The sequence below is a fragment of the Cryptosporidium bovis genome, assembly GCF_009768925.1.
Source record: "Cryptosporidium bovis isolate 45015 chromosome Unknown contig_1, whole genome shotgun sequence".
NCBI lineage: Eukaryota > Apicomplexa > Conoidasida > Eucoccidiorida > Cryptosporidiidae > Cryptosporidium > Cryptosporidium bovis.
In genome coordinates this window covers 63,657-80,235 of record NW_027125030.1, presented here as the reverse complement: position 1 = coordinate 80,235, position 16,579 = coordinate 63,657, and the positions used below count along the sequence as shown (strand labels likewise).

Below are 16,579 nucleotides of genomic sequence, written 5' to 3'. Positions count from 1 at the left end.
TCTCAGTCTTTATATTTATCATGGAAAGCCGAAAATAAAGAGGACTGGTAAATGTAATTATGATTCAAATGCCATTTTGGGCTCATCATTCATTTCCACCTTCAGATTCAACTATATCATCATCATCGTCGTCTTCATTTCCACCTGCAGACTCAACTATATCATCATCATCGTCGTCTTCATGTCCACCTACAGCTCCAACTATATCATCATCATCGCCGCCTCCATGTCCACCTACAGCTCCAACTAAACCATCGCCGCCTCCATGTCCACCTACAGCTCCAACTAAACCATCGTCGCCTCCATATCCACCTACAGCTCCAACTAAACCATCGCCGCCTCCATGTCCACCTACAGCTCCAACTAAACCATCGTCGCCTCCATGTCCACCTACAGCTCCAACTAAACCATCGCCTTCCTTGTAACCACCATCTGTATCCGCAACATTAAATAACTCATATCCTAAATTCCCGAGCAAATTTTCTATTTTTTCTAAGCATTCTAATAATGACTCTTCCTTTGCTTTATAAATCATTAAGTTATGATGTGTCTTAGTTTGTAATTCTAGAGTTTTCCTGTATGATCGATGATTATGATGAGCCCGATCACTTGCTCCAGATGATTGCAAATCCTTTAAATCCTTCCTTATTCTCCTTAGTCTACCATCAGCAGTATGAACGAGAGAACCGAAACAACTTGCAGTAGTTTGTACTTTTCTGTATTGTTCTTCCAGTCGCTCTATATCATAAGCCGCTTTCAGTATTTCATCAAGGATTTCATTGCAGTATCTCTCAGAATTTTGTACTTCTTTCGAAATTTGTTGTGACAATTCACTTGAAACAGGAAGGGTACCAGAATCTGAATCTAAATCTGAATCACCATAGGGTTTTCCATCATCAACATCAGATAAAAGAGATAGAGAGCTGCTAGAACAACGTGACCGTCCAATGCCACCTTTTGTACTCGAAGAAAATGTAGATTCATCTTCTGAAGTAGAAGAGACGTCTCCGTCATTACTACCGTCACTATGGCTACCATCATCATGTGTACCTTTCATATAACCGCTACCTGAATGTCTTTTACTACTATCTCTATGCCTACGTCTCCTCCGTTTTGTGGAATCTGTTTTTGTTTTAGAATCATGGGACTTCTCGCTTATTCCAGATTTGCTGCCAGAACTGTGGGATGAAGCATCATTTTTAATTATTAACTTATTTAACTCTGCTAAACAATCGATATATTCATTCAAAAGTGCTTTCAATTGATTAATAGATCTCTCCAAATATTTAATTAATTTTTTCAATTTCTTGCACTCATTTTTCAATTCAGGATTATTTTTCAGCTTTTGACTATCGTCGCAACCAAGTAAATAATATCGAGCAATTATGGAATTTAATAATGATTCAAAATAATTCAACAGACTCTTAGCGGCAGAAATTCTCGATTCGAAAGCCGAAATTAAACTTTTTCTGTGTTCATTAAGACCATACTTATATGAACGCAAAACATCTGAAATTAAATCATCACAAAAACCATGGGTTGTACCTCTCATGATCATCTTTAATTCTTTAACTTTTTCTGTTAATTCACCACGTACTGCTAATACTGAACTTGAGTCTGCTCCGATCCTACTTTCATCATCTGAATCCAAATCTGAAACCGATTCATAACCATAAAGTAGAACTTTTACCATGCCATGTTTCTTTCTGCTCTTTTTATCTCCACCACCACCTCCTCCTTCAGCACCGCCACCACCTCCTCCTTCAGCACCGCCACCACCTCCTCCTTCAGCACCGCCACCACCTCCTCCTTCAGCACCGCCACCACCACCTCCAGTATCACCATCACCAGAACTACCACCTCCGGTATCACCACCTTCAGTACCACCACCACCTCCTCCTTCAGCACCGCCACCACCGGAGCTGCCGCCTCCGGTATCACCGCCACCAGTACCACCACCACTTCCTCCTTCAGCACCACCACCACCGGAGCTGCCGCCTCCGGTATCACCACTATCTTCATTATTGACGTTATCATCATCATTTTTAGTTTTTGATTTTACTCCTGAAGTCGAGGTTCCAGCTGAATCTCTCGCGCTTAATCTTGGCATTCCAACAGAGCCTGTACCCTTCCCACTCAACCCAATCGTTTTGAATCCTGGTCCCAATCGTGTTGGTTTGAGTCCTGGTCCCAATAGTGTTGGTTTGAGTCCTGGTCCCAATAGTGTTGGTTTGAGTCCTGGTCCGGGTTCTATTCCTGTCTTAAAAGGCGATGTTTTAATTTTTGTAGAAGGTGGTTTCGTGACTACTTTCGTATGTCTTCCACCTCTAGAACACCCTCCACCTGTTTCTGTCCCTGTTCCCGTTCCTGTTCCTGTCCCTGTTCCCGTTCCTGTTGTTGGTCTTGTTCCAGTTCCAACTCCTGTTCCTGTTCCTGTTTTTGGTCTTGTTCCAGTTCCAACTCCTGTTCCTGTTCCTGTTCTTGGTCTTGCTCCAGCTCCACCTCCCGTTCCTGCTCCTGTTTTTGGTCTTGTTCCAGTTCCAACTCCCGTTCCTGTTCCCGTTTTTGGTCTTGTTCCAACTCCAGGTGCTGTTCTCTGCTTTCTGTCTTTAGTGCCGTTTTCATCATCCTTTTTATCAGGACCTTCTTTGGAAGTTTTTAATTGAACCAAAGAATGGTTAAAATTTAATTCATTACACTCTAAAGAATGTCTATTAATGTTTAAAAAACCATTATTAAGGAAATTATGTTCATTTAACAAAAAAATATATGAAATAAATAGTAAGCAAAACTTCACATATGTCATCTGTACTCTTCCCATATATATAGCTTATCGTTTAATGACTTAGTTCAATGTTTATTTCCTATATATTTGCCAAAAAAATGACTAAATAATGCCAGAAGCATTAATGAAACGTACAATCAATACCTAAACCTAATTCATATATGTTATTTATTAAACTTATCTACCTTCCACTCTCAAATTAGTTTAGAATAGAGTTCTTTTACACAAATCGTTTAATTTTTTTAAGTGTAAATAATTTGAGGGGTCAAAGAGACAATACATTAAGTAGTCGATATCTTGACGTCATTTAGATATATCTCCACAAAGAGGCGTAGGCACTAGTGATGATATAAGAAAACAACCTCAAATGTACATTAAACAATTATAACAGATTTTTTTTCATATTTATAAAAAAAAAAGATCAAACAAAACAAAAAAAGAATGACTTGTTTTTTACTACCTAGAATGTTGTAGATTTATTTCGTGTGATATAAAAAAACTTATTTAAGGTACAGACACTAGTTAAAAAATATTTAACTGAAATAAATAATGATTGAGTTCATAACTACAAAAATTAAATGTATTTTTTCCGTTTCTCTTCCCTCCCTCCCACCAGCAAAATACATACCTTTTTCTGTTGCAAAAAATATTAATTCTCTATCAATTCACCTGACAAACTTTAGATATTACCCGTACCGCCACTCTACCGATATACAACTATTTAGTGAATTAATAAAACAAATTACGTTTCTATAAATATATATTATTTATTTTACAATTATAAATTTATTCTTTCATTGTTTTTTTGTTATGTTACCAGCGGGTTTGCCGGTAAACATGAATTGTTTAGGCGCCGACATAATATATATGATTTGTTTTCTGTGGGGAACTTTACATGCAATAAAAAAGTATTAACAAATGTGGCAGAAGAATGAAATATAAGAAAACAATTAACGGTTATAAACAATGCACTCATGATGTAACGCATACATAAATATAGGTGGATATATAAGCACTAATTTATGTATTTAAATGTATTGTTGTATAATATTAGATAGATGGAATTATATTCATAAGTTATATCTACAAATAAGATAGAAATCTAAAGACTAGATTAAAAAAAAGGTATTGAACTTTGGGTATTTTTTTTTAAATGAATCAAAAAGAACTTGAGTATGAGTTTACGAATTTTAGTAATATAGGGGTTAGTAGTTTTGGAGAGAATATAACACACAAACATGCAGTGAATACCTCATTAATAGAGGACGAATTAAATAGCAATATTGATTATCATTATAAAACTCCACACATAGAAAAGTACAAATATGATGGAAATAAACGTGAAATAGAAGATATAAATGTAATAAGCGTTGCGGATAATGAGAAAAATAGATTTATTTGGTCAGAAATAGGGCAAATAGTACATTCAAATAGAAAACCAGAATATAGCCTATCCTCAATATTGAGAAGAACAAACTTACTTGGAGAAGATGAGTGTGACAACATTGAAAATAAAAACATAAAATATGATAATGGAGTTAACAATGTAGAAAATTTTGAAGTAAATGGCAGTAAAAATTTAGTTGAAAGCAACAAGTACTTGAACAATAATTCAAAGACACCAGAATTATTGCAAGTTACCGACATAATTAAAAATGTACATAGAGAAGAAATAAAGATATATTTAGATGAAATATTTTTCTTAAGATCTCAGATAATAAATATGAGTAGCAACAATAATATGACTCATGAAGAAAGTTATAAAATAAATGTTGGAGTAAATACATTTGAGAAAAATGAACTAACTTTAAATAAACTTATTCCTGTTATTATTAAATGTGTAAATACAAATAAATTAGCACTAGAGAATGTAATTAAAATTGAAATAATTCAAGATTACATTTTAAATGATAAAGAAAAGAATGAATATATAACTAAAATAGAGAATTTAAATGTAGAAATTCAAAAACAACTAGAACAAAAAAATGAACAGTATGCTTCAGTTAGTCATGAATATTTAAAACAAAAAAGTTTATTGATAAAAGAAAAAGAGAAGATTAACATTTTACAGGAGCAGATTGAAAAATTAAATGAAGCTCTATATAAAAAAGAAGATTCACTCTCCATTGAATTAGGCAGAATCAAAGAAGAAACGACTATTATGCACGGTAAATTTGCTCAACTAGATTGTATATTGGCAACTACCGACACTATTCTTAGTGAAATAAATTATTATTTAATAAATAATAAAAATAATGTCGAGTGCATAAGACTATTTGACTATGTTAAATCATTGATATTAAAGTTTTATGGTGAGAATAATGAAATCGAATACAAGGTTTGCAAAAGCATATTGGAATTATGTTCATCTATTGAAAATATACTAACAAATTGTATTAAGTTGGTTCAAAAACAAAAAAATACTAAATTGTGCAATAATTACACACAGACAAATAATTTACAAAAAATTAGCATCAACATTAAACAACAAAAATTAAAAAGTATATTTATTCAATCAATAGGTTCTAATAACGATAGTAATGATATAGAGGCTCCAATAAATGTAAATAATTCATTTACATGTAACTACAATGGGAACTATCACTCGAAACCTAGTAACATTGATTCAAAACATAACTCGGATACTGATCGCATGTTTTATAGTGAAAGAACTCTAGATTATTCAAGTAATGTTACCTCAACCAGACTTAGAAATGAAATAAACATCTTAAAAAATCAGTTGGGTGCATCAAAGCAAAAATACAAACTCAAGGAACTTGAAAATGAAAGATTGTTGCAAGAAATATCTTACTTGAAAAATAAATTAGTTAGAAATAAGGCATCTTATTCACACAATAAAATGTCTATAAACAATGAATATGGTGGTGAAAATATATTTATTAATTCCGCAGACGTCAAATCAGAATATAAAAACTATCACACTGCCCTAGGCAAGAACTATTCACGGCGATATGAATCTCCAAAACTAAAGAAAACTGTTTCCTGTGACAACAATTGGGATGAAATCTTCCATGTTATTCAACAACTTAAAGATTTATAACAACATGTTACACTATAACTATTTGTGCAAATTTTCAATATTTAGTCAACTCTAATTTTTATTATATTTTATCATTCCCACTTTTTTCCAATTGCATGCGTGCCCGCCCGACTATCTTGTATCTTCTGATTGCTTTCTTACTTCTTCTCATATAAGGGTTTCATTTACGTTTATCTACCCAAGTCTGTAGTTGTATTATTGATTTCTTATTCAACTCTTAAGCATGTGTTAATGCCTACATTATTCTACTCTTGTTTATCTTTTTTTTCTCTTTAAATTATCTTTGCGTGAAGACGTGTACGCATAATCTGCAACACTATATTTGCCGGTACTTGTAAAGCATTAATAGATTACTATCTTAATGTTTCTTTCTTATTATTATATATGCAGGTATATATTTATTTGTGCATGACTTTTCCCTCTTGTTTTATTTGTAAACAATTATAAATGTCCATGTATATAAAAGTTTAATTCGTTGAAATGCCAAAAATACAAAATAAAATGGAAATTTAGCCTTAATAATTTCTTATTTGAAGAAAAACAAGTTATATATCTGGTGTCACACAATATATTGATTAATATTTAAATATATCAAAAATTCCATTTTCAATTCAAACTTTATTTATGACTTTGTTTTTGTATTATTAGTAAGTTATTAAAATAGATTTTATTTGTAGAATTTGAACTCCTATCTCGTTTGGAATAGCCAGTTTAACAAATATTGATATTTGAGATGACTTCTTGCTTCAGAGCTAAAAATACCTCAGTGAAGCTCCCTTCCTCGTATGATGAAAATGTTTATCCACCACTCATTAAAATACAAAGATCTTTAGTTATTCCGGGATTTATCAATGAATGTAGAGAGCTTTCCAGAGCTTTGAGTTTGGATATTTACTCCTTTGATGACACAGTTTCAGAAACGAGCACAGAACCTTCTCTTTTAAGTAAAATAACATCTAGGGCAGATATTTTAGACAACTTTGGACAAGGGTATGAACAGGGTTATATAGGTGACAACTTCACTCCAACAAGCAATGGTGAAAAAACTATCCAAAGTTATTATTCAATCCAGACTAATGGCAGGAATATCATTGGCAAATTTAATGATAACTTCTACAATGAAAGTAAACCAAATAATACCTTTTTATATAAACAAAAAAGTAAAATTGTTAATAAGACAAAGAAAAGAGTTTTTTCGCTTCCAACAAATAATGAAAACAATATTGGCTCCCAATTTTTTCCCTCAAATCCTCCTTCAACCAAACCTAAAAACGAAGTAATTACCACTAAAATCCCTGGGGTACATGCTTTAAATAGTAAAATAAACAATGAATTCGACAATTCTGCCGATTATGTAGAAAAAGAAGTCAAAGTCCAGAAAAATAATAATATAGATTCCAGTGATGAGAAGAATCATAACTCATATATTAACCACAACTATAACTTTAATGGAAACACAAAAAGTGTTTCTTATTCAAATCCAAGAAATCAATTTAAGGTAAATAAAAAACCTTCAAACCTTGTGACTCAACCAACTTTACCCAAATTAGACTCAAAAAATAATAAATTAGATGATTCTAGTCCTAGTTCAATACCTGATGCTCATGTTGAAAGTGATAAAAACTCAAATGAGCCCACTGCCTTTAATAACAATTCAGTTGGTAATAGAATCTCCACTAGTGTGAACAGTGAAACTAATCAGCTTAACAATGAGAAATCACACAACAATACCAGAAATGTCTCTAATCATAGATCATCATTAAGAATATTAGCTCAGAGTGTGATTAATTTAATGAATAAAAGGGGTAGCAGAGGACGTAATGAGAAGCCAGAAGTTAAGTCAATCTTAACTTTAATGGATATAAATGGTCTATTACACACACCTTTATCAGGGTCTAAACTGGAAAATCAATCAGAAGACGAAACTGAATCCGAGTATGAACCCGAGTTCGAACCCGATAATAATCAACCTTCTTATAAAACGGTTTCATCCTATTTATCTGCGAATGTTGACGAGTGTGATCCAAATAATATTAGTAATAATGATATTAATAATAATAATATCAATGCAAGGCAAAGTTTAATTGATGGGATAAATATCAAACTGGACATAAAGCCGTCAACTATTAAGAAATCACCAAGTACAGGTAAAGACGATTATAAAACTAAAATAGATCAACCGAATTTAAAAACTCGTGATAATTATAATTATATGTTGAATGCACAAACAGGAATTGACGATTTTGGTATTAATTCAAATATAAATAATATTGATAGTATTCAGTCATTTCATTTATCTAGATCATTTTCAAGTGAGTCAATACTTTCAAACTATTCACACGAACAAAGAGTAGCTAGAACATATGATATGCAAATCCTAACATACGATCAATCAGCTATTCCAATTCCAAATCTTCCAAGAGGCCAACTCAAAGTGATTGAAGACTTAGATAACTGTTTCATTATTCTAAGTCCAAAACTATCAAACATTTTCTCATGTTACTGTTAGTTAATAGTACATTGATCCCTAATTTATATATGTATATAACTCCAGTACTGCATCTTTTCAAATTAATCTTTTGTTACATTCATCTATTCGATTTATCGAGATGGACACTGTTATTAAATATCTGAGACATATTTAGGTTTATTTATTCTTTACCCAACAAAACTGTAAATCCCATTATTCCAACCAGGGCGTATTTTAACCAAGGATAATCATTCAACCAAATTGTTATCATACCTGCTTTTGGGATTATTCCCACTGCAGTTCCCATTATATGCTTTTTTTTCAACCAAATCTGATTTTCATTATATAGACCTCTATCGTCAACATCGTTATTGTCTCCTTTAGTTAAAACACTTATTTCGCCATCTTCTGGTCTGAGGTCATTTATTTAAATTAATTACGCCTTAATGGAACACTATTAAACTCACCCTTCATGATATGATAACACTCTGTGTACAATTGGGATGTCTCTACCCTCGAGGGAAAATACAACAATATCGCCTTTAATACGTTAGTATGATCTAGTCTAATAATTTAAAAATTAAACAATAACTTACCTATCTTTATTTCACTGTTATTATATAGGAAGAGTATATCCCCCCTATAAAATCCTGGTTCCATAGACCCACTCAAAACCACAACCACGGGGCTCTGACTATTTGTTACTACCATTAACCCCCTCCAAAGCATTAAGGCAGAAAATACAATGCATGCTGAAAAAAAAACATTTAAGTCAATGTGTCAGAAGGAATATAAAAACAACGCATTGGACGTAATTTATTCTATTTATTCTCCAATATTCTCGTAATAACCACCATTAAAAATATTGACAAAGGAAAAAATCTGTAATGGTGATTAACACTAACACAGAGACTCAATAGTCAAAAATACATCCAATACCAACTAAATATTGCATATTTAGTTCACACTTGCTCCAATAACCTACCTAATGTCAAACACTGATAAATTATCTGATGTGGCCTTGAAAGTATCTGTTTACACTCGTTTTTAATCTGGTTAATGTGGTCCATTTCTGAGGAAATCGAATGTATAATTCTCAATTATATGTTTATACTTCCTATTTTCTATTTTTTCTGAATAATATACCAGCAGCTGCCATATACTGGCCAACTTTTAGGTATCTTTTATTCTGACCATACAACTCTAATTTAGGTTAATCCTTTTATCCCCTCACTCCAAAATTCCCCGCCCCCCTGCTTAATAATGTTTGATTTGATACTTTCTCGTGACATCGATAAAAACTCATCTATAGCTTAACTTTGAGTAGTGTACAGCAAACATTGTTCACTGCAATCGCCATATTTGAGTTCAATAATGCATATAACTCCGTAAAACGATAATTAGCCTGTGTAAAGACACATTATTCTTGGGATCGGATTTATAATTGTTTTAATAGTAACATACAGATTTGTATGTTAAGAGAAAGAAATATGTACTTGTTTTCGGAAAAGAAGTTAACGTTACTTGTGTTATTCCCATTGTGTTTTTTCAAACTCGCTAACTGTGTGAGATTTTCATTAAACCTAAATCAACTGGAATTTAAGTGCATTTGTAAGTTGATTATTTATATTTTTCAACAGTAATAAATATTACAACATGCTTTAATTCCACATAGATGAGTCTATGTCAGCAAATACTCTCATACTATTTGATTCAATATCCAAAGAAGACATCAATATAATCATTTCAGACGAGAAAAACACATTGTTAGATCAAAGTAAGTTATTTTCATAGATATTTTATTATACATTAAATAGTAAAAAATAAATCACTTGTTCATTAAATTTATTTCTAATTTAAAAGAAGAGAAACACACAAAAGCCGCATTCTCTACAATCAGAAATGGAATTCATAGATTCTGCTTTGCTAATCTCTCAAAAAACATGAATAAAGTTGATATTGTACTTAAGTGGGGGCCCAGTGCCAGGGACTCAAAATCAATTGCAAATAAAGGGGATATAGAGCCAATTGAAGAAATAATCAAAGATATAAACATTGCCCTTAAAGAATACCAAGAAGGCGTTAAACAAATAAAAAGGGTTACAAGTGAAATTAGGAAAGTAACTAGTTCGGCTTCTCGAAGAATTGCAGTTTTTTCACTTATCAACATACTATCAATAGTTGCGATTAATCTTGTACAGGCAATGTATACAAAAAGATTCTTTAAATCCAGAAAACTAATATAATCGCTATTTGACCCCGATACTGATATCCTCTATGCTGTGGATTTTACCCACAGAAATATAGATATTATGTGCATGCATGTAAATACATGCAAATAAAATTTCTATGGGCCTGTGCAAAGTGTTAGACATATCTATTATCTTTTATACTTTGTTTTATTGTGTGGGATCGATTCGATAGTCCTACCTTTACTTTTCTAAGTCGTCAGTTCTCTTTCATTATTGGAACTGGTGTGCCGTTCTCGATTTTAAGGAATCTTATCCCCTGACTATCAACTATCTTTACGTACAAGTCATACTGTGAAACAAGAAATCTGGTTTTTAACTCCTCTGAACACATAACTAGTATATTAATAGCTTCTTCCTGTGTGATATTTGATTTATAATACTTGTCTAGAATACCTGTGACGAGTAAACCACCTAATTTATAAATGAAAGTCAGATTACAATAATATTAGTTTTGTCTCCCAAGAGCCACGAGAGAGACTAAATCTATTCAAACTTACCATATCCATGGGCTGCGTTATTTACACTAGCCATTGATGCTAACTCATCCATCCAATATAATTCTGCGCCTTCTTCTTTTGTGTATCCGCCAATGAGAACATTAACATTATGTGGGTCCGATCTTAACAGATCAGCTAATTCATTTCGTGTAAAAGATGCAGCTGCAGATGTGCTGAGTTTCACACCATTTCTAAATCTATATAAATTCAAGTTACATTTAATATACTCTCCGAATTGTGTCCTATCTCCTATTGGTCCACCGATTCCTATTTAGGTGAATTCAAGTTAATTAGTTCTGAACTTCTCTTCCAATTGCAGCATTATTGAGTGCCGTATTCCCAAGACTTACCTATTAATTTATTGTTATCTATCTCCATTATTTTATCATCCTTGAGACTTAGTCTAAACACATTGCTATAGGCAACTGTATCAGATGCCAACACAACGAAATCTGGACCCCTAATTCCTATCAATGAATCCATTTTGCTTTATACCTATTGAATCAATTTTGATATATTTAATAGCTATTTCTTTTATTCAAAACTATTGCATTTATTTACGAAGAAACTTATTTATCACGATAACGCGGATGAGAGTCTGGTAATGAACCCACTTGTTTCTAATTCCGCTATTTTTATTCGAACTCTCCACCTTTTTCTAATTCTTTATTGCTACACTACTCCACCACTAAATATTGGTAACTTCCGAACTACTTCACTGTCAAACTGGCTACTTTATGATACGAGTATTTGCTATTTTTATGAACCCCTCATACTATTTCCCCTTGTTTAATTTTAATATCCAAGTAATTTTTTTATATTTGAAAACACTTCAGTGTAGCATAAATTAATTGAAGTCTATTCCCGCCTGAAGCATAAACCGCGTTGACTTCAGTTTAAAAGTAAATTGAGATTACTTTAAGAAAAAAGTTGTTTTATAATATTCTCTTTATAATTATTCAACACACACTCCCACACAAGCGTTATTCTGCTATATCTCAATACTTGTGTCAACACTTTATTTATAATCGCTAAACCCGGACGATTTCTTCGTGAGACAGTGGAATATCCCACAAAATTCCTGATGCTACTCTTTCTTCCCGTATATTTGAGATAAATTTTCAAAATGATTATTCGTCATGTGCTCTTTTTTAATATATTTATCTTTTTCTTCCTATTTTTGAGGGATCGAACCAGCAAATAATGGCGCCATATATAATTCTAGTGATTAAAACTATTCTGCTATTACCGGAAATACAGGGTTTAATGGATTAGGAACAATAAATAGTACCTGGGGAAGAAATATATAGAAAGATCCCTGTACTTCACTGTATATTGAGGTCCCATAAAACTTGAATATATATTTACATTTCTTTTGATACGAGTATTAGTGCGTTTTTTACTTAATAATGAGGAATGTTGCCCAAGAATTATTAAAGAAGCAATTTGTAGGTAAGTTGAATCAAATTGATTTAAAGCATGTTTATATGATACTAAAACATTTATTCTACTAATCTCTTAAATATGTATACTACAAGAGTTAACTAGAGATGACACTTCTGGTTTCTCCGTGGGATTGGATGATGATTCCAATTTTCTTAGATGGAGGGTTTGCTTTGAAGGCCCTCCAGACACTCTTTATGAAGGTGGAATATTTAATGCGTTACTTATATTCCCTGAAGATTTTCCAAATAGTCCACCTAAAATGTGTTTTGAGCAGGATATGTGGCACCCAAATGTTTATCCAGACGGACAGGTTTGCATTTCAATCTTACATCCACCTGGACATGACCTTTATAATGAACAAGAAAGCCCCGATGAAAGATGGAGGCCAATTTTTGGAGTAGAAAGTATTTTAGTTTCAGTGATATCGATGTTAGGAGAACCTAACTTAGACTCACCTGCCAATATCGATGCAGCTCTGGAGTTTAAAAATAATATTACTGAATATAAAAAGAAAGTAAGAGCACTTGTGAGACAAAGTGTTGAATGAAATGTATTTTCTCAATCATTATGAAAATATGGATGTTCAAGCACTTCTTGAACTGTAATTCTTTCCTTGACCCTTGGATTTAAGATCTTTTTTAGCAGTTCTATAGAATTTAAATCTCTTAGTCCAACTCCGGATATATCATTCTTTTTTATAAATTCTTCGAGATGTCTGTTTTCGCATTTTACTGTTATGCCAATTATTTCTTGTGATCCATTTCTTGTAGATTTTATTATTGATCTTAATATTAATTCGGAAACAAAGACCCCATATGGATTTGTTTCATCTTTATCGTTCGGCAGGTTCATCAAACACATTCTCATTAAACTTAATCTGTATATAGAATCCTTTATTACAACCTCCAAATCAAAGCCCAATTCTTTAATTTGTTCAGAACTTTGCTTTATATTAAAAACTATTTTCTTAACAATATGTTGAAACTCTGAATCATCATTCAAAACTGAAAATATCTCTAAATTCCCCCAAATAATTTGTAACATCATAATTCCTACACTCCAAATATCATAACTTAAAGTTCTATATCGATTGTCGTCATCACTCAACCCCTGATAAAATGATCTAAATTGAACTTCTGGAGGCTGAAATCCTTCTGTTTCATCTTCTTCCGTTGGCCCTGTTTCTCCGTATAAACCTTCTTGCAATTCTTTTAAGTCAACCCCACCAAATAATTTCTTTCTATGTTTATATTCAGAAGTAATCATTGCACTTCCCCAATCCCCAATACGAGCATATACTGTTTCTACTCCATTCTTATCCATGTTTGTTGAAATAAATATATTAGAGGGTTTTATATCTCTATGTATAATCCCAAGTTCATGAGCATCTTTAAGTCCAATAAACACTTGACGTAATATACTTTTGATCACGTTCCTATTTCCAGACTCATCTTTTATATTTTTCCACCAAAACTCAGAAGGAACCATCGAACCATCCTCATTTATCTCAAATAACAAATTGCTTAGTGAAGTACCCTCATACCTATAAACTAGCCATATATTTGAGTTTTGATTCAGCACTTTATCTTCTACAGGCTCTTCAAATATGTGCAAAAATCGTGAAATATGTGGCGAACAATACAAAACTATTCCAAAAAAAACCTCTCTTACAATTGCATATAGCACCCTCTCGTTATTCAAATTATTTGACATCTTTTTCATAACTATATCTATCACATTTTTATCATTACCATGACTACTCCTTCCTTTATTAGTATCAAAACTTGATTCTTTGATAAAATTTGAACTTAGCATGTTTAAAACATCCATTATCAACGAATTTAATTCGTGATTAACTAGTTCTCCTCTTCTCCAGTTTAAGTTTTTAATTTCAAACTCCTTTTCTTTTTTACAATCACCGAACGGTTCATTTAAATATTCGGTAAATGCAAGGCCTCTCCATACTTCACCAAATGAACCCTTGTTTAATTTATAATACCTTATTACTCCCGTATCATCCTTATTTTTATTGAATGATGACTGAAGATTTTTATTCTTATTTGTTTTCCTTTCTATATTTGTCAATTGCATAGTATTTATACCATACTCACAGTTGTTTACTATGCTCAAGCTTCTATCTTCATATAGTACTAATTCATTTGATCCCTTATCTTCCCCTTCGACTGTTGGAAGAAATAATTCAACTTGTTTACTTCCTTCTAATATGTTTTTTTTTAAATAGCTTATTTTTAGTACATCACCATCACCAATCCCATGAAAATTCATACCATTTATTTCTTTCCCATTACTTAATATTGAATAATTCTCATTTACATCCATTAATTCAGAATTCCCGTATTCACTAACCTTATAAAGCTCTTTCAATAATTTTATGTCCGATTCTGACCAACTTTTTGGTGAATATTTATTTATTAAATATCCATTATTTCTTCTCAAATCACTGCTTATGTCTGAAATAGAGGAGGTTTCTTCATTCTTTTCATTTAAAAGAAAAAGTACTCTTTGTTTGTCACTATCAAACAATCTGAAAAATAACAAATATGTATTGTTATCTTTTGTAATTATGCTATACTTCTTTCTATTATACTTCAAATTTTCATCACTATTCGTCAGATTTATGTTTTCACCCTCACTTTTACAAACATTCTCTATACCATCCACATAATAATTAAATATACATACACTTATAATGAACAAATATAATCCTCTCATACATATTTTAAACCTATTCATTAATTTGCCTCAACACACAAAAAATAACTTCACCAGCTTGCTAGTTAATACGCATGATATCCATAAACATTTAATTATTTTCCTTCGCTAATGCCAATGCATTACGAAATTATTCTTTCACGAGTGTTAATTGGCCTTTTGTTATCCCTATCCCTGAAGAAAAAAGAAAAAATACTAAAGCATTTTATCCAAAACCAACAATACGGTACACAAAATTCACAAAACAATTATTTAACCCCTATATGTATTTATGAAAAAATGATTAAATACTAGAAAAAGAATAATCAAATAACAATTTTCTCTATTTGCCCAACATCGGAAAAATCATGCAAATGGTGAATGAACAATTTGGCGCCTCTGATGGTTGATGGCGCCCTCTATTGCATTCCTAATATTTGCAGCAGAAGCCTCATAAGCTTGTGTTCTTTCACGAATATTCTGAGATATTGAAACACAGACTCTATTGTAATCTTCTCCAGCAAGGTTGTTGTCTTGTGTAAGATTTTCCACAGAAAGATGGTAATTTTTCGATGCTTGTTCTCTTCTTTGGTTTAGTTTAACCGTTGTATCATTAACATAACTAGTAAGATCTTGTATATGTTGATTAATTGAATCCAACTCCTTCTTAAACGAATTATCTATTTTATTTAAATTTGACATATACTCCAAATTCAGCTCTGATATTTCCTTCTCGAGACTTATTTTCATTTCCTCAATTTCCTTCAAGTTTTCTTTGGAGTTGATAATAAACTTGATGTTTATTTCCGAGAGTTTATTTGTGGCTTCATTAACTTTTGTCTGAAATTCACAGTCAAACTTTGACTTTTCTTTATAATATTGAGATTGAATTCTTATCTTCTCCTCATTCAACTCTGGTAAATTTTTCTCATACATTTTTCTTATTTCTTCAAACTCTTTTTGGATCCTGTTATTTTCTTCTGACATTTCATCCTGAGCACTTTGTATTTTTTCATTGTTTTCGTTCAAAATAAACTGATATTTGTCCTTAGCTTGTAATAGTGCTCTATTCATTTCTCCAACATCTTTGTGATATTCAGCAGACAATTCTTGTAAGCTTTCAATCAGGCTTCTTGGATCAATATTATTATTAATACCGTCTTTGATTGGATACATTTTTTTCTGCTTTATCAATCTGTTTTCACTATCTAATATTACTTTTTATACGAATTAAGAGCTTGTTTGAATTAAATATTTCAAATTCATATATATGTATAATTGTGTTTGCTATGAATTATTATACTAATATCTACTAATAACAATGGATTCCTATTGTTATTCTTTTGTATTATTTCT

The 16,579-nt window shown here is 31.8% G+C and overlaps 9 protein-coding genes across 9 annotated transcripts; 4 read left to right on the top strand and 5 right to left on the bottom strand.

Moving 5' to 3' along the window:
- Positions 1-85: 85 nt before the first annotated feature.
- FG379_000152 (uncharacterized protein) lies at positions 86-2,821 on the bottom strand (the record flags this gene model as incomplete). The annotated part of the gene is made up of 1 exon (XM_067326485.1): positions 86-2,821. The coding sequence occupies one exon, from the start codon at positions 2,819-2,821 to the stop codon at positions 86-88; it is 2,736 nt and encodes a 911-aa protein (XP_067183106.1).
- Positions 2,822-3,938: 1,117 nt separating this feature from the next.
- Positions 3,939-5,846, top strand: FG379_000151 (uncharacterized protein; the record flags this gene model as incomplete). Its single annotated transcript, XM_067326484.1, has 1 exon — positions 3,939-5,846. The coding sequence occupies one exon, from the start codon at positions 3,939-3,941 to the stop codon at positions 5,844-5,846; it is 1,908 nt and encodes a 635-aa protein (XP_067183105.1).
- Positions 5,847-6,579: 733 nt separating this feature from the next.
- FG379_000150 (uncharacterized protein) lies at positions 6,580-8,355 on the top strand (the record flags this gene model as incomplete). Its single annotated transcript, XM_067326483.1, has 1 exon — positions 6,580-8,355. One exon carries the CDS (start codon positions 6,580-6,582, stop codon positions 8,353-8,355), a length of 1,776 nt encoding a protein of 591 aa, XP_067183104.1.
- A 142-nt stretch (positions 8,356-8,497) lies between these two features.
- On the bottom strand, positions 8,498-9,386 carry FG379_000149 (uncharacterized protein; the record flags this gene model as incomplete). Its single annotated transcript, XM_067326481.1, has 4 exons — positions 8,498-8,729; positions 8,784-8,856; positions 8,913-9,068; positions 9,302-9,386. The coding sequence occupies 4 exons, from the start codon at positions 9,384-9,386 to the stop codon at positions 8,498-8,500; spliced, it is 546 nt and encodes a 181-aa protein (XP_067183103.1).
- A 613-nt stretch (positions 9,387-9,999) lies between these two features.
- On the top strand, positions 10,000-10,562 carry FG379_000148 (emp24 gp25L p24 family protein with transmembrane domain; the record flags this gene model as incomplete). Its single annotated transcript, XM_067326480.1, has 2 exons — positions 10,000-10,093; positions 10,180-10,562. The coding sequence occupies 2 exons, from the start codon at positions 10,000-10,002 to the stop codon at positions 10,560-10,562; spliced, it is 477 nt and encodes a 158-aa protein (XP_067183102.1).
- Positions 10,563-10,764: 202 nt separating this feature from the next.
- FG379_000147 (uncharacterized protein) lies at positions 10,765-11,548 on the bottom strand (the record flags this gene model as incomplete). Its single annotated transcript, XM_067326479.1, has 3 exons — positions 10,765-10,979; positions 11,066-11,332; positions 11,416-11,548. 3 exons carry the CDS (start codon positions 11,546-11,548, stop codon positions 10,765-10,767), a joined length of 615 nt encoding a protein of 204 aa, XP_067183101.1.
- Positions 11,549-12,474: 926 nt separating this feature from the next.
- FG379_000146 (uncharacterized protein) lies at positions 12,475-12,997 on the top strand (the record flags this gene model as incomplete). The annotated part of the gene is made up of 3 exons (XM_067326478.1): positions 12,475-12,517; positions 12,604-12,940; positions 12,985-12,997. The coding sequence occupies 3 exons, from the start codon at positions 12,475-12,477 to the stop codon at positions 12,995-12,997; spliced, it is 393 nt and encodes a 130-aa protein (XP_067183100.1).
- A 72-nt stretch (positions 12,998-13,069) lies between these two features.
- Positions 13,070-15,265, bottom strand: FG379_000145 (kinase; the record flags this gene model as incomplete). The annotated part of the gene is made up of 1 exon (XM_067326477.1): positions 13,070-15,265. The coding sequence occupies one exon, from the start codon at positions 15,263-15,265 to the stop codon at positions 13,070-13,072; it is 2,196 nt and encodes a 731-aa protein (XP_067183099.1).
- A 324-nt stretch (positions 15,266-15,589) lies between these two features.
- FG379_000144 (uncharacterized protein) lies at positions 15,590-16,399 on the bottom strand (the record flags this gene model as incomplete). The annotated part of the gene is made up of 1 exon (XM_067326476.1): positions 15,590-16,399. The coding sequence occupies one exon, from the start codon at positions 16,397-16,399 to the stop codon at positions 15,590-15,592; it is 810 nt and encodes a 269-aa protein (XP_067183098.1).
- Between the last annotated feature and the right edge of the window lie 180 nt (positions 16,400-16,579).